The sequence below is a fragment of the Anoplophora glabripennis genome, unplaced genomic scaffold, assembly GCF_000390285.2.
Source record: "Anoplophora glabripennis isolate ALB-LARVAE unplaced genomic scaffold, Agla_2.0 scaffold389, whole genome shotgun sequence".
Taxonomy (NCBI): domain Eukaryota; kingdom Metazoa; phylum Arthropoda; class Insecta; order Coleoptera; family Cerambycidae; genus Anoplophora; species Anoplophora glabripennis.
Window position 1 is genome coordinate 309,818 of NW_019416466.1, and position 19,146 is coordinate 328,963.

Genomic DNA, 19,146 nt, shown 5'->3' on the forward strand with positions numbered 1-19,146 from the left:
AATCACCAAATAATTTCTGCCAGAGTGCTTGGGTGTCTTCACCAAAGGACACGGTCTTCCCGGAGACAATTCCAGAAGAAAGCTCCAGCACCGAGGAGGAACACGTAGTGATCTTTCGCCTTCCATCCCTGCACGAGTCTGATGGATTTTTGAGAGATCCATCCATTTACACTGTAAGTCGTTTTGTAACAAAAACTAGTATAGCTTCTATCCACATTTATTCCTAGGCGGAAACAAGCATAATTCAGTTGGCTATGAGGAGGAATGGTACTGGAAGAACTAACAATGTAAAATTGGAGCAGATAGCAACCAGTTCCATTGTAGAGACCAAGGCGACATCTTCGAAGCCACCCATGCAGAAAATTGGGTACGTCAAAATTATAGTAAGATATCTATGTACTAGTAAAGATTTTAGGTCTTCGACCGATAAAGATTCTATGGACAGCACCAAAATGCCATCCTGTGACACCCAACCAAAAGATGAAGGGAGCAAAATAACTGCGACTGCGATGGACATCAGTGCTGCTACATTTTTAGATGTAGCAGTTTTACGATGTTTATTTATAACCCACTGGCAAGAAGAGGGCATATATTGGGCTTTGCATTACATGTACAACAGGTATATTTTACGTTTGTGTCAAAGCAATGATTCGGAATACTTGTACCGATGTTTCCAGACTAAGAGACATAAGCGACGAGACAGCGGGTCAGCAACAGCCAAGAAAGAGGAGCAACTCCTTACCTATTCCAAAGATAGAGGTTTCGTTGTATCAAAGTACCGAGTCGAAGAAAATAGAGACCAAAGACTTCATTGAAGTTCCAGAAGTGAAAGACGTGTCTCTCTTAGTAGGTAAGAGTGTGGTAATTACTAGTTAGTCGCGTTGACAACTCAGTGATTCTAGAATCCCCTTACACCAGTCAAAGTAAATCGGATGAGTCGCTTCATAAAAGATCATCGAGCGAGAAGATAAAGAGGCGAATGAAGATAGCAGATTTAAAGACGTTCGTAGAGACGAAGCTGCTTTCGAAATCTGATAAAGCCCTTGAGAAGATCGGGAGCGACGAGCAAAAATCTCTAGGACAACATTCGGTGGGTGCCAGAAGAATATTGGATGTATGTATTTATCTTTCTCTTCTTCTGTCCTCTTCGATGTCCCTATGTTGTTTCTGCTGGTATAAAATATTTTCTAATGAAAAATTTCTGTTTAGAACTACCACAGGAGCCTGGATACGGGGGATGAGCATTTATCCCGACCCCAGTCTGCTATGTCGAAGATATTTGAACCTCCCAGCAATTTGGTGAAGGGAAAAAGTATGCCGAGTCTAAGGTAGGACTTTTCTGTTTATTTGGTGAATGTTTTTACGATTTTTTAAGTATTCTCATGTCGTTACACGTTATATTTGGTAGATCATTGAATTAGATTTGAAAATTTAAATATTAGAGTAGATATAATATAAAGATAAGATAGATAGATACGTTTTTATTCACCAATTTTGTAAAATTGATAGATCTAACGAATTGTTCTTGTATTTTGAAAGTTGTATCTCTTGAGATTTTTCCTTTTTGTAATGTATTGGCTTTTGGGATTTTGCCTATTTAATTGCATAAGCTGTTACTCTTAATTTACTTGTAACATTGAAAACCCCAAAAGGCAAACAGAAAGTCCACTATTTCAGCTTGGATAACTGCTTACATATTGTGCAAACGAGATGGCAAATCATGTCTTTAAATGTTCTTTTCACGTATACTTCTTCTTTTTCTATTTAAACTGCGCCTTTCGTCTTTCTGAGTGTTCTTATTATTTATTCTGTCTTTCTTAGCTGTTTAATAGACGAATTAAATGCAGGAGGGTAAGTAACTAATTCTTGCACAGATCATTATATTAGACAATTCCTGAAAATAGTATTTTGGTGTTAAATAAGTACACAGAAGGTCTATTAAATGCCAAAAGAAATCTTTACCTGTTCGAAAAATAATATCTGTTATCATCGCGATGTTTTATTAAACAAACGAAAATGTAATGCAAAAACTGATTATTTAAGTCAAATTGTGCTAATTAGTATAAAATATAAAGTATTCTGCATGCTACATTCCAATAACAAGAAACCTTTCAATTCATTTTACTAAAACTACAAAGTATGCCTCAAGGACAGGAACGTGGTCCTATTTCTTTTACCAACTTCACAAACGATTTCAGGTCGACTTAATTTCAAACAATTGCGTGTGTATTTATTTACAACGGCTTCTAGAGATGCTTATTTTTAAATTGCCTAATATAATATCTTCCTTTCCACCAAGCTTGAGCTTTTGCAGCATCTTTTGCACAATACAGCTACCGAACCCTTCAGGCTTCTTATAGACAATTTTATTTTTGCTACCGAACATTATGGGTGATGATACTTTGCCGTAGACACAGTTGCGTGAATAAAATCAACGGCCTTGACTTTATTTCTCGATTAGGTACATGGATGAAAGTCAGTGGGAATGTAGAAGACCTAGCAAATTTGGACATTCTCAACCCATGGCGAACCCCATCATTACGGTGACGGAACATACTCCGACTCCGTCTCCAGATTTTTTACGTAGACAGGTCTTGGAGATTATTTCAATAAGTTTGCTGACAGTTAACATGGATTACTTGTAGGGTTCCTTGGATAGTCAGCTAGATGCAGCTAGTTTATCCGGCAGCAAGCTCGGTCACTGGCAAGAAAGGAAGGCCAGTTTAACCAGGTCTCAGACTGATTCAAACATCACTTATGCAGGAGAAGACATCCCCGAGGCTCCTGGTGCGGCGTGTTACATAACTAAAGAAGGAGATATCGACTTTCAAGTTGTTTTGAAGGTAGGCGTAGCAATGCATGAATCGTGGACCAAACTGATTTGCTGTTGTAGGCGGTGCATAGAACAGCGATTAGGGAGAGTTCTTCTTGTACCCTCAGAGTCTTAGAGGTAATCTTAAATCTAGTAGAACTGCTTATGGACATGGGGGTGCTGAAGCAGTGTTTGCGGGACGAAGCTATAAGTAGTTTTACTCCGGTTCCTGACTCTAGTAGTCCTGGAAAAGGAGCCAAGCTGCCGATGAGTAACACTCGCGGCTCGCTTGGAACGGACCCGGAAAAAACTGGGAAGCCGATGTCTTCTCATAAATTAGTAATGAACATCATAGTGAGGTGAGATTTTCATTCCTTACATCATTATTATTGCCCGAGCGTTATTTTTATAGAGTCCTTAAGCATCTAGGGTGCCCACACGGATGCGCTGATGGTCAGAGAGGACCTGCGGCTGAATTTCTTCGAACTCAGTGCCAGAACATCTTGGCCAAACTCAGCAGAGCTAGTGGGAAACAGTTTAAGAAGTTTTTACGTGACTACATCAAGTATCAGACTATAAATGACATCATGGATCTATTCCACTCTTATGTAGGGTATTGCATAGACCCCAGCTCTCTACTGTCGCCTCTGAGTAAGCATTTGTGTTTCGTTTTAACTTGTATATACGAAAACGTACTGACCGACCACAAGTAGAGATCTGTTACACTCAGCTACGACGCGTATTTCATTTTCTTTTCTTGATTCAACTCTAGAGTATCTCTGTTCAAGATTCACTGCAAGGAGTGCTTACAGAATTTCCAAGGTCATGCAAATATTCGAGAGCTAAATCAATGTGAAGGAAATATCATCCTATCTACTACCCCAAACTACTTCACGCATATATCTTTGTTGTGAAATGACTTACAACAAATTTTAAATGTACCTTTTAATGCAAGATGCATAAAATTACCTTGGAACCAATTCACTTTAAGTTTGCTGTGCAAAAAATTGATCTACGCAGAATGGTCTCAATTTTTTTTACTTACTGTGGTGTTTTGAGGTGATTTTGTGTTTTGTGTCTTACTGTTACACCTTGCTAGAGACTAGTGTATGTTGCAATGCTGTGCTCCCTAGAAGACTGGTCTTGTCTCCTACCACATTTCCGAAAATTCATCGTTTTAGAGTAGTATGTAGAGAAACACTGTGTAAAAGCTTTGAAGAATGACAGGGTCTACGAAGCAGAACAAATTCTGAACAGAATGCTTCCTCCAAAGACCTTTTTCGGCTGGGAATTTGTTCTGCTTTAAGACTAGCGTCGTTGCTTCAAAGCGCTGACTTAGTTATTGAAAGAGTCTTGCAAATTTTACTTGTCAGACCAGAAGAGGGGCTCTAGCAAATCACCAGACACAGTGTCGCAAGGTGGTTATGCATCCAACTTTGGCACAGGCGTGGGGGGCGGTGGAATAAGAGGGGTCGAGGGACAGATTATGTCACATGTGTTTAAGCCGCTCGTCACCAGATTTGTGGAGTCCAACAAGGAAATCAAATCTTCCGACAGTTTGGTAAGTAAGATAATATTCTTCTAATGACCTAATTGGTCAGTGTTCAGAACTCTCATCTACGTTCCACTTACCTTTATCTAAATTTGTTCAATAACGAAAAGATTGTGTTCCAAAAGGAACATTCTTAACGGAATGTCTTGCCAGTAAAGATATGTTTCTGCAGAGCCTGTATTGCGACATCCGCCAGCTGATGACCTACGTGAAGGAGGGTCATGGGAGCGTTTTCAGAAGGGTGGCTTTAAGTGCTTTGCTTGATACTGCAGATAGGCCGACAAAGAAGGAAGCGAATATTCAAACAACTAGAGTTATAAGGTGAATAAATTATTGAAAAAAAACTTTAAATTACGGACCACTTTTAGACACATGCATCATTCCGAAATGGAAGATCAACCAGAAGCTCCGACAGATACACAATCGTACACCATAGACGATAGAGGCGTGAGAAAGTTACTTTTCAAGAAGAGAAGCACTTCTTCAACATGCGCAGTACGTACTCGCACCCGCTTTTTGTAATTAAAAAAACATGTTTGCGTTTTAGAGTCTTCTAGAAACTGAAGCAGAAGAGATGACTAGGGCCAGCCAAAGTCCATTAGGAAATATAAGAAAGAAGCATCACATACTAACACCAAGACAGAGCGAAAGAACCTTGGGAATTTCTTTAGAACCCACAAATAAATCAAAGAAATCTAAGTTAGGTGGTATAGGTAAGAGGATTCTTGATATATTAACGAACAATCTAAGAAACTCATCTTTTCAGTGAACTGGTTCAAGAAAGGCGATAACTCTTCTACTGACGAGCTCGATAACCAAGAAAATGGGGACTCATTTACTGATACTTCAAGTTTCATCAGACAACCGTCCAAATATTATCACCACAAGGGATCTTCTAAAAGGTACTAGTGCCTAGTGTTTGAAAATAAGCTTTTTATTTGAATAATTTTAGCAATGTTAGCCAAAGCATCCAGAAAGCGAAACGGAGAATGGAGGATAAGTTCAAATTTGTTCTGAAAAAGGGAAAGAAGAAAGACGGAAGCTTGGAGGAATCAGCAGGTGGATGTATGAAGATATAACACACAATTTTTCTTATTTGATATGATGATTTTGCAGACTTTAGCAGAAGAAACTCCTTTGACTTTGGCGAAACATCTAGAGAATCAGAATTTGTGGTTCTTAAAGAAAGAAAACTAGTATCTACAGATCTGGTGTTTCAGGGAGTGTCGAGACTATCATTTCTTCTAGAAACTTGCCCTCCTGGATCGGTGCCAGATCCTCACCTTCTAGCTTCAGCTCTAGATTTGGTAAGTACGTATATTCAATTCCAAAAATATCTAATGTCTGGTTCTTTTCAGCCTCATTCTACAGTGGTATCTAGGGCGGCTCTGCTTTTAGAATGCTCTTACTTTGTCCACTGTTGCAACAAGGGTCAGTGGCCCTCCTGGATGAAGTTGAATTTCTCCATGTTCAGACCTTCTGGTCCTTTACCACCACGGGGAGGTAGTACTGGAATCAGAAGGTCTCACGTTATGCAGAGGGCTGCCGGAAAAATGTTCTACCAATGGGCAGAGGTATAAGAAACTTATGTTGTAAGGAATTGGGCTTGATCCACTATCATTTCAGGTTATTGGGCAAAGATTGGAAGAGTTTATAAATGAAGATAAAAACTTGCAAACTCAAGTCACAGCTATGATAACGGATGAACAGAAACAGAAGGAGTTGCTTGTCCAAGACGAAGAGGAAGACTTTCTGGACGAAGGTTTCTTGAAGTGCAGAATTGTTTAATTTCCATTCTATTTATAAATCTTTCAGCAAGCATAAATTCCTATGGTTCCTCCTGTCCTATGGCCTTGAGGGTAATAGCATGCATACTGCTTCATGAAATCACTGCATTCCTTCGAGAAACTTATCAAACTTTACCAAAATCATCCCGTGTGACTGGAAAAGACAGACCTCCTCCCTGGGAGAGACTCTACAGTCGGGAGGCTAATAGAAGGTGGAGTATGGCTTTGTCCTCAATGGGTCATTCACAGACTTCAGCTCAGAGTTTACAATCGATCGCGGGAGACAGAGATTCAGGTTAGCAAGTTAAATTTTTTATATAACTATGTACACCGTGTTAAAAAGAACTAAGCTGATTCTGTATAGGTCAAACAGAGAGGAAAATAAGTTTCGTCCTCCACGAACCGGACAACGAATCGGAAGCGAGCAGCAACACTACTGTGACGATGCAAGTAAGTCAATTTCGTTAGCGTTACATCGCCGTTACAGTAACTTATTGCAGGCTATGCTTCAGGGTGAAGACCCAAAACGTATTGGTCAACAATCGAGACCATATTTACTTCGAAGGGGAACCGCAGCGCCTGCAGGAGGGTCTTTCAAGAGGCGTAGCCTAAAACTGAGGAGAGGCACAAAGGAGGGCAAGGATATAGATCTGGACTGTAAGTGTAAAATTTTTTGGTAAATTCCCTTCTAGAGGATTATTATTCTAGGGAGGATTCCAGAATCCGTCAAAAGAACAGACTCCATTCAATCAAAACGGAAAGTCAGTTCTCTTTCCGATAGAAGCGACACATCCGAACCTGGAATCGCTGGGGAAGCCAGCGGAGAGGAATCTCCAGGTGTCTTAAGTGACGACCAACCCCCGGAGAGTCCCAGTGATAGCAACGACACCGACGATACCACGAAAACTATGCCCTGGATGAAAGTCAGTACGAGGAAGCAATGAAACAACTTTAAAACATTCTATTTACAGGTGATGGTCCAAATTTCTAACTCGTTTTACTACTATTGTCCCCATCAGAACTTCTGCCACCCATTTTGCTACAGACGCGTCATGAGGGGTTGTAGCAGGTTAACAAAGGCGGCGAGGAAGGTGTACGGTGAAGAATTCGGTGTGTTGGACGATAAGTTGTGTATGGATTTTGGCGGGAAAAAGAAGACCAACAAAAAAGAGAAAAATCAGAATCGAAAAGTATCCGATCAGACTAGCTCTACTGTATCTCCGATCAGAAGAAAGGACAGTGTCGGGAAGAAGGACAAGTAAACAGAATAAGATGGAGATTCATAAAATTGAAGTTATCTTCTTTTTCTTTCTAGAATTGAGAAGAATTTAGACGGGTCCCAGAAATTGGCTTCTAAGGACTCGTCTAGAGATATAGCTGACTCTGACACAGGAGGTGATTCAAAAAGTACAAGCAATGGTAAACCAACTGAGCCTCCACCAATATTAAAGTATATCAAAACTCAGGTGCGTTTCTACAAATATACAATTTTCTTATATTTCAATAACACTTTTTCGTCCTCTGCTTAGGTTAAAGATGCCTTCCATGCTCCACTTGCCGTGTTACTCAAGGGAGCTGTGATTCTATCGGAAGAACACTTCCTGGAAATAATTCCAGTTGCCTGGGAGTTACTCTTAGAGATTAACCAGGAAGTAACGGCTTGCGCAGCCTCAATTTTCATATTAGGTGCCGTCAAGTGTCCTCAGCAAGTGTCCGATATTATGCAGCATAGCTTGTCGCACCCTGATTGTTCTGTGCGGATAAATGCCATTTTAAGGTTTGTGACGTATTGGTTCTTCAGTTGTTTGTTTAATTTTCTCGCTTTAGGTTCCAAGTCCTATGGAAAATGAGGTATCAGGTATGGCCAAGAATGGAAGAAAGCGCTCAGGTTTTATTCAAGGTCCCACCGCCCGGAATTGAATTTACTTTGCCGTCGCCAAAGATAGGAATCGAGTCTTTGGACGTCGTCGACTCTCCGTGGGAGCTCCTCGTGAAAACTAAAGTGGAGGAGGTCACAATCAACCAGGAAAGACATGTATGTACTTTTACAGGAATTTTTATACAGGCAACTTTGTTCTCTAAAACATTTTGTAGAGATCTTTGGTGACTGCCACGAAAACAAGGAAGAAACAGCAGACGGAGCTAATAAAAATGGCGCTACAAGCACAAGACGACAAAAAGAGGGAAGAGAGAGAAAATTTCCTAATCACTACCATTCCTATTACTATTCAAGCCGCCCACGAGCCAAGTCTCTACCACACAAGCGAGGAACATGAAGAAGGTTTGTTAGATATCTACTAATTTCAATTATTATTAACTTTGTTTCCTTTCCAGTGGATGATGAACAAGTGGAGGGTCAGCCTAGGAACACCACTCACCATCTCCACTCCGCTCACTCACTATTCCCTTCCTGCCTCTGTTCTGCCGTCGTCCAGATTATCAACCTCTTAGACGACGCTGCGGTGTCTCCAGATGGCAACGCTGTGTACGAGGTTTCATATCAAGTCATCTGGACGTGTCTTGTTGAAGACAGCGCCCTCTTTCTCAGATACATCTTGGAGAGGCTCACCAGGGAAAAGCAGGATCTCATGTTTAAAATCTTGAGGCACTTGATAAGATTCATACCTAAATTACCTCAACAAGCCGCGTTTGCTCTGTACAATTACATTATAGGTTATGTAATGTTCTATGTAAGAAGCCCTCATGAAGACGGGCAACAGCTCATTGGAGCAGCATTGTCTCTACTGTGGATGGTAAATTACAGCCATTGAAATATTCTTGCTAGCTGTCTTTATAATTTCAGGTGGTACATAGCGTGCATGGCATAATGTTTAAGGACCTCAAACAGATTTTAAGAAAGGAACAGTGCGACGCTTCTATCCTACTGACGGCCAATGTTCCTTCAGCAAAGAAGATAATCGTGCATGGCCCACAAGGTATTTTTTATTATGTATTTTCTTCACTGCGATAAAAGTTTTAACTCATTTCAGATCCTGACGCGGGGGGGATTCCATCTCAGTTCCCGGTCCAAGAAGACACCCAGTTCTGTCAGATTCTAAGGGAAGCTTTGGACTTTTTTGGTATAGAAGAGAACAAACACAAGGAGTTTTTCTTAGTGGATTATAAAACACGTAAGATGGAACAATTTAGCCTTATTTTTTTTATTGACACGTTTTAAATTAGATCAAATAAGGAATCCGTCTTCCTACGTACGAGACTACTATTTCTTCAAGAGGTCTCAATATCCCCAGCTGGAATTGGTCCATATGAAGCCTGATCTAGCTTTCAATGCACTGCAGAAACAGGAACTCCTACACAAGTTTGTGGAAATAGGCAAAGTTCTTCTGACGTGGGCTATATTGAAAAATGTTGACATGGTAAGATAGCAGTTGTAAATAATTAAAGAGATACTAAGGATTATTCGCTTTAGGTGGTACAAAGGGTGGTATTTCTTCACGAAGAACTAATGAAGTTGCCTTCTTTTCCAAGGAAAGCCCTAGAATCTGACCTGGACCTCTACAAAAGTGGTCCCTTAGGAAAGGAACTGCTAGGTTTGGACGTGCTCCACAAGTTCATGTGGGTGAGGCTGATAGCCAGAATGTTTGAAGCGATGGCAGGAAATTTCGCTTATTCCGGAGATATTCATTTGTTTGTAAATGTCCTCAACGGAGCGGTAGTGCTACACTCTGAAGACGCCTGCATACTGAGATACGTCATGGCCACCTACATCAACGCAGCCTTCCATTTCAAAAATATATTCTCAACGAATGGGTAAGAGATGACAGAGAGCTTTTGACAATGTTTTTCTCCTTGTACTTTCAGCTATTTACTCATCATGCCTACTTTGTTGAAAATCTACTCCAATCATCAAACCAACAAACTTATAACGACGACTGTGGAGTACGCTGTTAAACAGTTCTATTTGATGAACAGGAAACCATTCATTCTTCAAATGTTTGGATCTGTCTCCGCCATGTTAGATACCGACGAAGAAGGCACCTACGGAGATGCCCACAAGGTTAATAAAACTATAGTTTCTTGGTTCCCGAAGTTTGTATCACGAAATTTATTTTAGATTCAATCCAGTTGTCTCTTCAATCTATTACTAAGCCTGGAAACACCTTCTCCGGATCCTCTGAACATAGCAGAACTAGTGAAAGAGGAGAAACCCTTGAAAGCAATCGATTTCTGCTACCACGACGAAAACGAGATGGTGACCATACTCGATTGCATATCCATGTGTGTAATGGTTGTGTCTTATTCTTCGGAGAGCGTCAGAGGATACCAAATGTTGGTGGGTTACCAGAAGCTCGTGGTTTTGATATTTGAATTATCTATTTGATGAATAGTGTTGATCCAGTAACATAATTTAAATTTCAGATAATACTGGAAGCAATTTTACCTTGCTACGTCAAACAAATTCAATTGCCGACTTACAACAAGGAAGGTAAAACAGAAAAAGAGATTATACACCAACTAGCCGTTGCTATTAAAACACTGGTTAACAATTGTGAAGCACTGACAAAGTAAGTGGAATTGGCAGAGTTTAACAAACTCTTTAAAACTGAACTTTTCAGAAGCTACAACGGCCCTTATCGCTCTAGTCCCGAGCACAAGGGATCCAGTCAAAGGAATTACAGCCGAGGTCCTTACTCGCCCGGCTTCGACTTCGAAGACGATTCCCATTCAAAATTCATGAGTGAACATTCCCGCGCAAAGAGCATGTACGAACACGACGTAGAAGACTCCGAGGTACTTAGGGCAGAGTATAGGAGACCTAGAGACGTTTTGTTGTCGTTAGTTGGCGAGTTTATGTGTAGAGCTACAAATAGACTCCAGGAACTCAACAAGAAGAATAACCACGATGGAAAAGTGGTCGAGCTATTGGACATCAAATCACATGTGGTAAGTGTGGAATATTTTCGAGCGTTCCGCTCTTATATCACTAATGTTTTTCAGAGATTGGCAGATATAGCACACACTTTACTGAAGGTGTCACCGTACGATCCAGAATCCATGGGGTGTCGCGGGTTGCAACACTATATGAGTTACATTTTGCCTTCAACAGACTGGGCGAATGATGCGATGAGACCTGCTTTAGTCACAATTCTAAGAAGATTGGACAAAGTTTTCCAAAAGATATCGAAGAAGCCTTCAATACGAGTAAATACATTATCCGTTACATTTTTCTAAATTTCTGTGCTTTCTTTTTTAGAGAAACACCGATTGGGATGCCGCAGCAGGGTTACTGAAGGGGATATACGACACGATGGTCAAATATCCTTACATCATACACTGGTCACATATAAAGGCACTCATTAACACTTGTCAGGTAAAGACACGTATTAAAAATAACTTCTAAAGCTAATTGTTGATTTCCTAGAGCCTCATCGTCAGTGATTCCTGTGCTACAGAGGGAGTTTCAGGAGCTACAGCAGCTTTAATGAGCCAAGCACCCCCACCCCATTTCTGCTCGATGGTAGTGAGGCTCATCGCTTTGCAGATCCAGAACACCACAGTACGTAGTTTTCCCGTCATACGAATTCAATGTGGTGCAAAATGACATACAAACATGGCAGCTTTCGCCAGCTTTCGCTTTCGATGTCATCATTCGCTACGCAGTAACTGAATTGACGTTTAGAATCATCCTTAGGCATAGCTTTGGTGTTAGATCTAAGATATTTTGCGCCAAATTGACGCTGGTTATTACCAACAGGGTCCGTTCAATGTTCCGGACTTTCTTTTATTTTTCAACCAGGATACTTGCACCTTGGAGCAGGTGTGTGGGGGTAGTTCCATGTTCCCAACCCAAGACAAGACGGAAAGCATGATAATGAACCTGATCATGCCTCTGTGCCTAAGGGTAGGCTCTGGAAGGAAAGGTGTAAACATTTGAACTTCAGAGGTGTGTATTTTTTCATTTATTTGTTTGCAGATGTGGCTCAGATGAAGCACAGCGACATAAGCTTTGCTCTAACCTTGGTGCTCCACGCTATGAGCCCTCCTAATACGAAGACCATGGGACCTTCGGGTACAAACGTCAAACCAACCGCAGAAATAAGAACTGGAAGTTTAACTTTCACCGGAACTAGGGACACTAAAACTTCCGCGAAGATAAACACTTCTTTGTACCAAGTATCGTTTCTAGGTAGGTTACAGATTTTGAATACAAAGTAAAGCTCAAAATGCGATGATTTCAGCGTTGAAAATCATGGCTATATGCTTCGAGGGTGAGCTTATGAACGAGTGGTCCCGCATTGGTAGAACAATGAGGGAGCTTGGTAAGAGAAATGAAGCAGCTACATTCTTGTGGGACTTCCTAGACTTTGTTGTGACACACAGAACCACCCTTTACATTTTAATGCAACCTTTCATATTCCAAAAGGTAATGCTATGATTAACATGATTCGGTAACAACAATTGATATTTTTAGCTGGCCCAACCTCCTATATCGGATTTTGAAAGGAACATGCACACAAAAATTCGCAACAAAATGAGAAGCATCGGTTTGCCGCTACCAAAAAGTCGTGGAGCGCTGCTTATGGAGCTGGCGCATGAAATGAAGGTGCTGAAGGAAGAATTGGATGAATGTAAAAATGCTCTTTAGATTTTTAAATTATTAATAACGGAGTATCTGTTTCAGCAACGGAATCTTCCAGTGAACCAAAGAAACAGGAATCGACTCCCACGTGTCAGATGACAACGGAAGTACCTGCTGCTCCAACCAGGCATCAAAGACATTCTTTGATAGGGTTGTTTACGGGAGAAGGGCACCACGGTACTAAGTCTGCGCCTGCGCCTCACGAGCAGCTTCATTCGCAAATAAAAGGTAGACAAACTTGTGGAATGTAATAATAATAATTTACAGACTCAACTTTTAGAATCATCGACAAGCACCAGCCACGTTTCGACTCCTAACCAAGTCACCAACATCAGTACCAGCGAAGGTCATGACACAAATGCAAATGGAAGTTCCACCCCTTGTAACGCACCTGGTACGCCATATTCAGTTCCACGTCGTTTTTTAACTAGTATATATTTTACGTTGGTGTTACATAGTACTTTATTGATGTTCAAACAATTTAGAATGACATTTATTGTGTAGTATCTGTTCGTGAGGCTGAAATTATGAACTAGAGGAAATACTTTTGAAAAAAGTACATTTCAGTGTTTGTATTTCTTGAATTATAATTTCCTGCTTCACTTTTATAAAATGTTTGCACAACTTCTAAAGGAGATGTATATACACAAAATAATGCACGAATAAGTTTTATTTACCAACATATAGATCCTAGACCAATTGTGTTAGATTTAAGTAAATGGAATGGTTTCCTGTAGAATTGAAGCATTTAGTAAGGTGTTGACTTACCTAACCTGTTCTGAATGTCGGAAACACTTCCATTTTGTCAGTTCTCTCGGGATGGATTAATGTTATCTGTTGTTAGGGTGTCGCTTGCATGTAAATGTTTCAGATCGGTCTTCACAAAGATCTTCGGTCAGTGATGATCACGGCGTGCCTCTGCCTAAATCTGAATCCCTCGTCTTTCACAAGGCCCATAAACTACGCTTTGTTTCTTCCGTAGAGTTTAGACATTCCTCAGGTAATTTCTCTCGTCATTTGCTTTAACTAGATCAGTTTATGTCGATGTCGGATGCAGTTATTTCCATGGATGTTCGTCCTTGTTACTTCTAATCGTATGCCTTTAGGAGAAACTTCCACTACACCACTAAGTCCAGCGAGTCCAGCGGATGACAGCTCTGGGGAAATTTACCCGAACAAGTCGAGGCTACAACGCATCAAACCGCAGAGTCGGAAGACCTTTCGTTTGAGGAGAAGCAGGAAGAACAACAATCGTGTCGAGGTAAATAAACTGTCTTGCTTTGCATTACTTTTGCTGACAACTACCTTAGGTGTCGCATACAAAGTTGGAGTCTGAGTTGGCAACACCTAGTCCTCAACATCCAGACTTTGGTTCGCCTCCCCTGACACCAGTTACCATTTCACAACCTACCATTCAACAACCAGCTGATTCTCCAGTAGCGTGCGGACCAGTCAAGCAGGAACAGAAGCTGGAACCACTATCGAACTCTCACAGGCTAAGGATAGCTACTAGGGGCAAAGTAGCTGAGGGTTCATGGGATGAAGATTCAGTGATTTCTCAAACATCCAGCACGTCTGGTTACAGGTTACCACTTTTATATTACGCACTTACATTAAATTTTAAAACGTTTAAGACTTAAGGTGTCTTGATGCAGCCATAACCCCATTGCATCTCCGAATCAAAGTTTAAACCCAGTATAGATTTGGTTTTCAGAGAGTCCTACCCTGTGATGCACCTGAAGGAGTCCCTGGAGACGTCTCCGAAGGCGTTTCCCCCACTAGCTTCACCGGATATTCATAGTTTGCCCTCGACTAGCAGCGCCACCACGGCTAACAATTACCTGCACATGGACAACTCTTCTCCGGATTGTTCTTTGAATGAAAATGGGGAGAAAACAGCGTTGCTCGGTCATAACGAGAAGTCGTCCTCTCAGCATTCTCTGCTGATGGTTTTTGAGCAAGATGAGACTACGCTCATTTAATAAAGGGCCAATGTTCAAATTGGACAAGGAAGGGCGTGAATAGATTGTCGCGTTTATTGAGAAAGCTGAGAAATTACGTTATTTTGCAACAAAACTTCTGACATCTGACAACATTCAGGTTAGGTGTATTTCTTTTATGATTTATGGTTATGGAAATATACCCGATCCATATTTGTTCTCAGCTTTTTAAAGTGTTGGTTACATTGAAAAATAACAAATAACACTTCAAGTTTGAATTACGACTAACCCACTAAGACAAGTTACACAACTTACAGAAAGCATAAACTAAAAACTAAACCATAGATAAGAGAGATAATTAAACTATCCTTAATAAACAGTTGGCATCAAGGGCAACAAGGGCGCCATCGGTGACGGTAAGCCGAAAACTGTCAATGGCGGTTTTTTCAAATATATATTTACATTTTATCATTTTATATAACGGTTTGAATAGCATCTCAGGACACTCGAAATTCTCAGACGCTGTTCAACAATAACAAACATAATTACGTTATTTATTCAACTCTTTTCTATAAACTTTGGTATACGATAAACATTAACTTGGATTGCCAATATCCCGGTAACGGACATTGTCGATAGAAGCTCATTATCCACAATTTACAAGCAGCGCTAGTCTAGCGGTTTGATGAACTATCTTGATCCGTCCCAGTCTTTTGCATTTTCTTTGTTAAAAATGGAAATAATTTGACTACCGATGACTGGATGTCATATAATACAACAAAACCAGTTTTATGATATGGACAGTGCACCTACTAGGTCTTCATTGACCTAATAAAGTACATAAAAGTATCTTAATACCGTAATATTTGACGAATATATGTAACTAGGTATATAGGCTATTGAATATATAAAAATAAAACAAGGTTAAAAGGAACTTTGACGTTCAAGTAATTTTATTGCAAAGGGTCATTTTAGATGAAAAAACCTATATACATATAGAGTAAAGGTCAGAATTAAAATTTGTATTAGGACACTATTTGAGGTTATAAACAAATTTGTTTCATAAAAGTGTTGTGTAGAATAATAAATAGGTAATGGTACTTCTCTCTTGAGTATTCTCGTGTTTTTTTTTTAATTTATGAGCACCCTGTATATCTAATGTAAGATGTTTGTATGACAGTCTCATTTTATCGAGAGGCAGAACTGTTTATAAAGAGTGAAATTTTTCGATAAAGTCAAAAATAAAAGAGCTTCTCTTGTCAACACTATCCGTGGACACACTGTATATACATTATTAATAAACTTTATTGTACTTAAATTCTCAAGTTTTTACTAAATGATTTCATTAAAAAGTACAAAAAAAATAAAAAAATTAATTTTTTGCTTTCTTTAAAATTATTTATTAACGATTATCAAAAAATCGAATTTTTTGCTTTTCTCAAATTGTTTATAACGATTTTTTTGCATAAAATTTTTCTTCTAATTTTTTTAAATAAGCTATTTCGATGGGAAATTCAATTCTCTAAACAATTTTTCCTACGAACTATAGCGAAATTTTGCTTCGTTTTTGAGCTACAATTAAAAAACTGAAAGGGGTGCATTTTCACCCCTATTTCCAATTTCCATCCTCTAATTTGATAGCACTTCGCGATTTTCTCATCTAAAATGACCATTTGAACGATTCATGTAATAAAATATCTTTGTCATAGTCACAGTTCCTTTTGAAATCCTCTATTCAGTACCTTAATAAGTATATGTATGTATTTAGCAAGTCTAAGTATTATATTAAGAGAATTAAATATTTGTGACCCCAACTTTCATATATGAGAAACATTGAATTATATGTTTCTCTGAAGCCTGGTTTACATTTACCACTTTTTGACATCAATTGGTATTGGTATGTGTACCTACATCTAATACACGAGTATAAACGTTAGGAAATTTCAGTGACGACTCTTAACTTCCATACCAGGGAGGGCGGAAAAATTTAGGTACAAAATATTAAAAAAAAAAAAAAAATTAAATATAATTGGTCAGTTTTATTTTAGTACTATAGAAATATAAAGAAAATGTGTTCAACGTTATTTTTTATAGTGAAAGTCCATTCTTCAGCATTTCTCCGAAATAAACTTTTCAATTACTTTTCCATTAATGTTTGATATTTCTCGCACCATTGATTTTTCAATAGATAGACAGCATTACTGTTAGTCTGTCTTTACAATCAATATAAATTTTTACAATCTTTTAAAAAACACTCAAGAAGCAATACGTAAGTAAGTAAAATTTTGCACCACACCTGAACAAATTACGTTTAACAAGAAAAAAAGCCGTGAATAGCTATTATTTGGTTACGGTCGAACTAAACATAGTAAATACGTGCTACTCACATTCTGTCTTTCACAGTGCGACGGTAACCATGACCACCGCTGTAAACACTTTACCACAGACAAAATAGCTAGCGATACGCTATATTGTCTGTGCACTTTACAGCGTAGGAGCTAGCTACGCGGAGTCCAGAGTTTTCCAAACGAATTTTGCAAGTGATCCAGATAACATTGTAAACTAAATTTAAATTATTTTTTTTGCTATGAAAATGTCTAGGTGGGGGCTCCACCCCAGAGTGCCCCCGCAACAGCCGCCACTCGTAAATTTCCTACTTCAGTATAAATTCAATAGAACTGATCGTTTATACTTATATTTTTTTATTTGAAAAAAAAAAGGCAAATGTTTGTCATTTCTTAGTGAATAACTTCCTATAATCGACATCTTCAATTACAGCCACTTGTATAATTGGTTGGTAACTTTAGTAACATAATAAATATCTGATAAAATTTAATCAAAGTATTCATGTAGAAAATACAGGGTGGCCAAATGAAAACGAAACAGAGCCATTTTCAGGAACTGCGTCAAGATTGTAGAAAAACGCTCAGACCCGTCGATTTTAGATTAAAGGGGGACATTCTTTGCTGGTATTTTTGACTCCGCCACTTTCACCCCCCAAGCAAGGGTAAGCATCACCCCAAAATATTTAAATGGCGTTGAGGGTTGAGTAATATTTCTTTTGAAAGCTCTTACAGTTCTCTTTACAACAGACTTTAAATTTTATAATTCCGCAATGTACATTTTAAAATTTAAATTATGTCTAGTTGCTTACTTACTACTTAGTTGATTAAATATTCAAACTGATGACCACCCGCTTCCATACAAGAATAAAGATTTTGTTTGAAACGGTCGCGCACATTCCGAAGCATTTCCGGACTGACTCGACGGCATTTGTCGACGATTCTTTGACGCAAATTTTCCAGCGACGCTGGCTGTGTTTTATAGATTTTACTTTTTAGGTTATTCCCGCAAAAAGAAATCCAGGGGCGATAAATCCGGTGATCGTGGAGGCCACTCAATGCTGCCTCTTTTCCCAATCCAATTCCGTAGAAAACGTTGGTCCAATTACTGACCGACAATTAACGCATAATGCGGAGGAGCACCGTCCTGTTGAAAAATCAAATGTTCTTCATCATACTCTGGAACATTTTCAATAATATCAGTCAAGGCAGGGTCAATAGCGTCTTCCAGTAATTACAAATACATTTGGCCAGTCAAATTACCAAGTAGAAAAAAGGACCCACCAGCCGGTCACCGAAAATTCCAGCCCATACATTTAATTTTTCCGGTTGCTGTGTATGCACCTCGTGAAAAACTCTTGGGTTTGAATCGAACCAATAGCGGCAATTGTGACGATTAACCGTCCCGTTCAAGAAAAAACTGCATTCATCAGAAAAACAGATGTTAAAAAGGAACTGTGGATCGTTCCCTGCCCTCTCGTCCATTATTTCGCAATTGCAAACGGCGGTCATAATCATCCTCATGAAGTTCCTGGAGTAAATGTATTTTGTATGGATGGAATTTATTCTTCTTCAGAATGGTTTGTATGCTAGTTCGATTGATCCCAGACACAGATGTCAGCTGCCTCGTACTTAATGTAGGATCAAGATGAACTTGTCCCAAAACTGCAATTTCACTAGCTTCATTAACTAGGTTTTTCAATTTCCCGTTTTTTATTAGCTACGTTCCCTGTTTCTTGAATTTTTTTTTACTCTAGAACATACTTCCTCCTGACTTGTCGATCTTAATGTTGTTCATTAAATAGCTGAGCTGTTCTATTCGCACATTGTTCATAAAGTAAAGCGAAATGATATCTACCCTTTCCGCAATGAAATAAACCATATTGTTTAATTTTCAAAAACACAATTAAATAAACTACCGACCAACGCTTTCAAATAATATTAGAAAATAATTTGGAATCCACTAGTTTTACGTTCATTGTGTGTATATAGCATTCATTTCTGTTCTTTACAATTGTGTTTTTCTTTACGAAAGTGATAACAAATCGCCAAAAACCAATGTAACGCAAGAAATACTAAATTTATACCATTGGCGTATTTGACTCGAATGAT

At 39.2% G+C, this 19,146-nt stretch overlaps 1 protein-coding gene across 1 annotated transcript in view; it reads left to right on the forward strand.

The window, feature by feature from the left end:
* The window catches only part of LOC108911958 (protein unc-80 homolog), a 33,969-nt gene extending 19,235 nt beyond the window's left edge, over window positions 1-14,734 (forward strand). The window contains exons 8-57 of the mRNA XM_018717048.1: window positions 24-173; window positions 228-619; window positions 678-850; window positions 903-1,114; window positions 1,210-1,328; window positions 1,822-1,851; window positions 2,462-2,591; window positions 2,646-2,843; window positions 2,894-3,171; window positions 3,225-3,463; window positions 4,186-4,373; window positions 4,537-4,685; window positions 4,733-4,859; window positions 4,912-5,077; window positions 5,131-5,266; window positions 5,317-5,429; window positions 5,481-5,671; window positions 5,723-5,938; window positions 5,991-6,126; window positions 6,180-6,446; window positions 6,516-6,601; window positions 6,652-6,808; window positions 6,860-7,074; window positions 7,123-7,409; window positions 7,467-7,617; window positions 7,681-7,928; window positions 7,979-8,186; window positions 8,246-8,432; window positions 8,486-8,904; window positions 8,955-9,087; window positions 9,142-9,282; window positions 9,335-9,528; window positions 9,582-9,922; window positions 9,974-10,169; window positions 10,227-10,445; window positions 10,532-10,677; window positions 10,729-11,056; window positions 11,111-11,314; window positions 11,367-11,483; window positions 11,535-11,669; window positions 11,910-12,033; window positions 12,087-12,299; window positions 12,352-12,536; window positions 12,585-12,741; window positions 12,795-12,980; window positions 13,033-13,146; window positions 13,624-13,752; window positions 13,859-14,013; window positions 14,063-14,337; window positions 14,467-14,734. Coding sequence (XP_018572564.1) covers window positions 24-173; window positions 228-619; window positions 678-850; window positions 903-1,114; window positions 1,210-1,328; window positions 1,822-1,851; window positions 2,462-2,591; window positions 2,646-2,843; window positions 2,894-3,171; window positions 3,225-3,463; window positions 4,186-4,373; window positions 4,537-4,685; window positions 4,733-4,859; window positions 4,912-5,077; window positions 5,131-5,266; window positions 5,317-5,429; window positions 5,481-5,671; window positions 5,723-5,938; window positions 5,991-6,126; window positions 6,180-6,446; window positions 6,516-6,601; window positions 6,652-6,808; window positions 6,860-7,074; window positions 7,123-7,409; window positions 7,467-7,617; window positions 7,681-7,928; window positions 7,979-8,186; window positions 8,246-8,432; window positions 8,486-8,904; window positions 8,955-9,087; window positions 9,142-9,282; window positions 9,335-9,528; window positions 9,582-9,922; window positions 9,974-10,169; window positions 10,227-10,445; window positions 10,532-10,677; window positions 10,729-11,056; window positions 11,111-11,314; window positions 11,367-11,483; window positions 11,535-11,669; window positions 11,910-12,033; window positions 12,087-12,299; window positions 12,352-12,536; window positions 12,585-12,741; window positions 12,795-12,980; window positions 13,033-13,146; window positions 13,624-13,752; window positions 13,859-14,013; window positions 14,063-14,337; window positions 14,467-14,734 — 9,528 coding nt within the window. The remainder of the gene's footprint in view (window positions 1-23; window positions 174-227; window positions 620-677; window positions 851-902; window positions 1,115-1,209; window positions 1,329-1,821; window positions 1,852-2,461; window positions 2,592-2,645; window positions 2,844-2,893; window positions 3,172-3,224; window positions 3,464-4,185; window positions 4,374-4,536; window positions 4,686-4,732; window positions 4,860-4,911; window positions 5,078-5,130; window positions 5,267-5,316; window positions 5,430-5,480; window positions 5,672-5,722; window positions 5,939-5,990; window positions 6,127-6,179; window positions 6,447-6,515; window positions 6,602-6,651; window positions 6,809-6,859; window positions 7,075-7,122; window positions 7,410-7,466; window positions 7,618-7,680; window positions 7,929-7,978; window positions 8,187-8,245; window positions 8,433-8,485; window positions 8,905-8,954; window positions 9,088-9,141; window positions 9,283-9,334; window positions 9,529-9,581; window positions 9,923-9,973; window positions 10,170-10,226; window positions 10,446-10,531; window positions 10,678-10,728; window positions 11,057-11,110; window positions 11,315-11,366; window positions 11,484-11,534; window positions 11,670-11,909; window positions 12,034-12,086; window positions 12,300-12,351; window positions 12,537-12,584; window positions 12,742-12,794; window positions 12,981-13,032; window positions 13,147-13,623; window positions 13,753-13,858; window positions 14,014-14,062; window positions 14,338-14,466) is intronic.
* The last annotated feature ends 4,412 nt before the right edge of the window (window positions 14,735-19,146 follow it).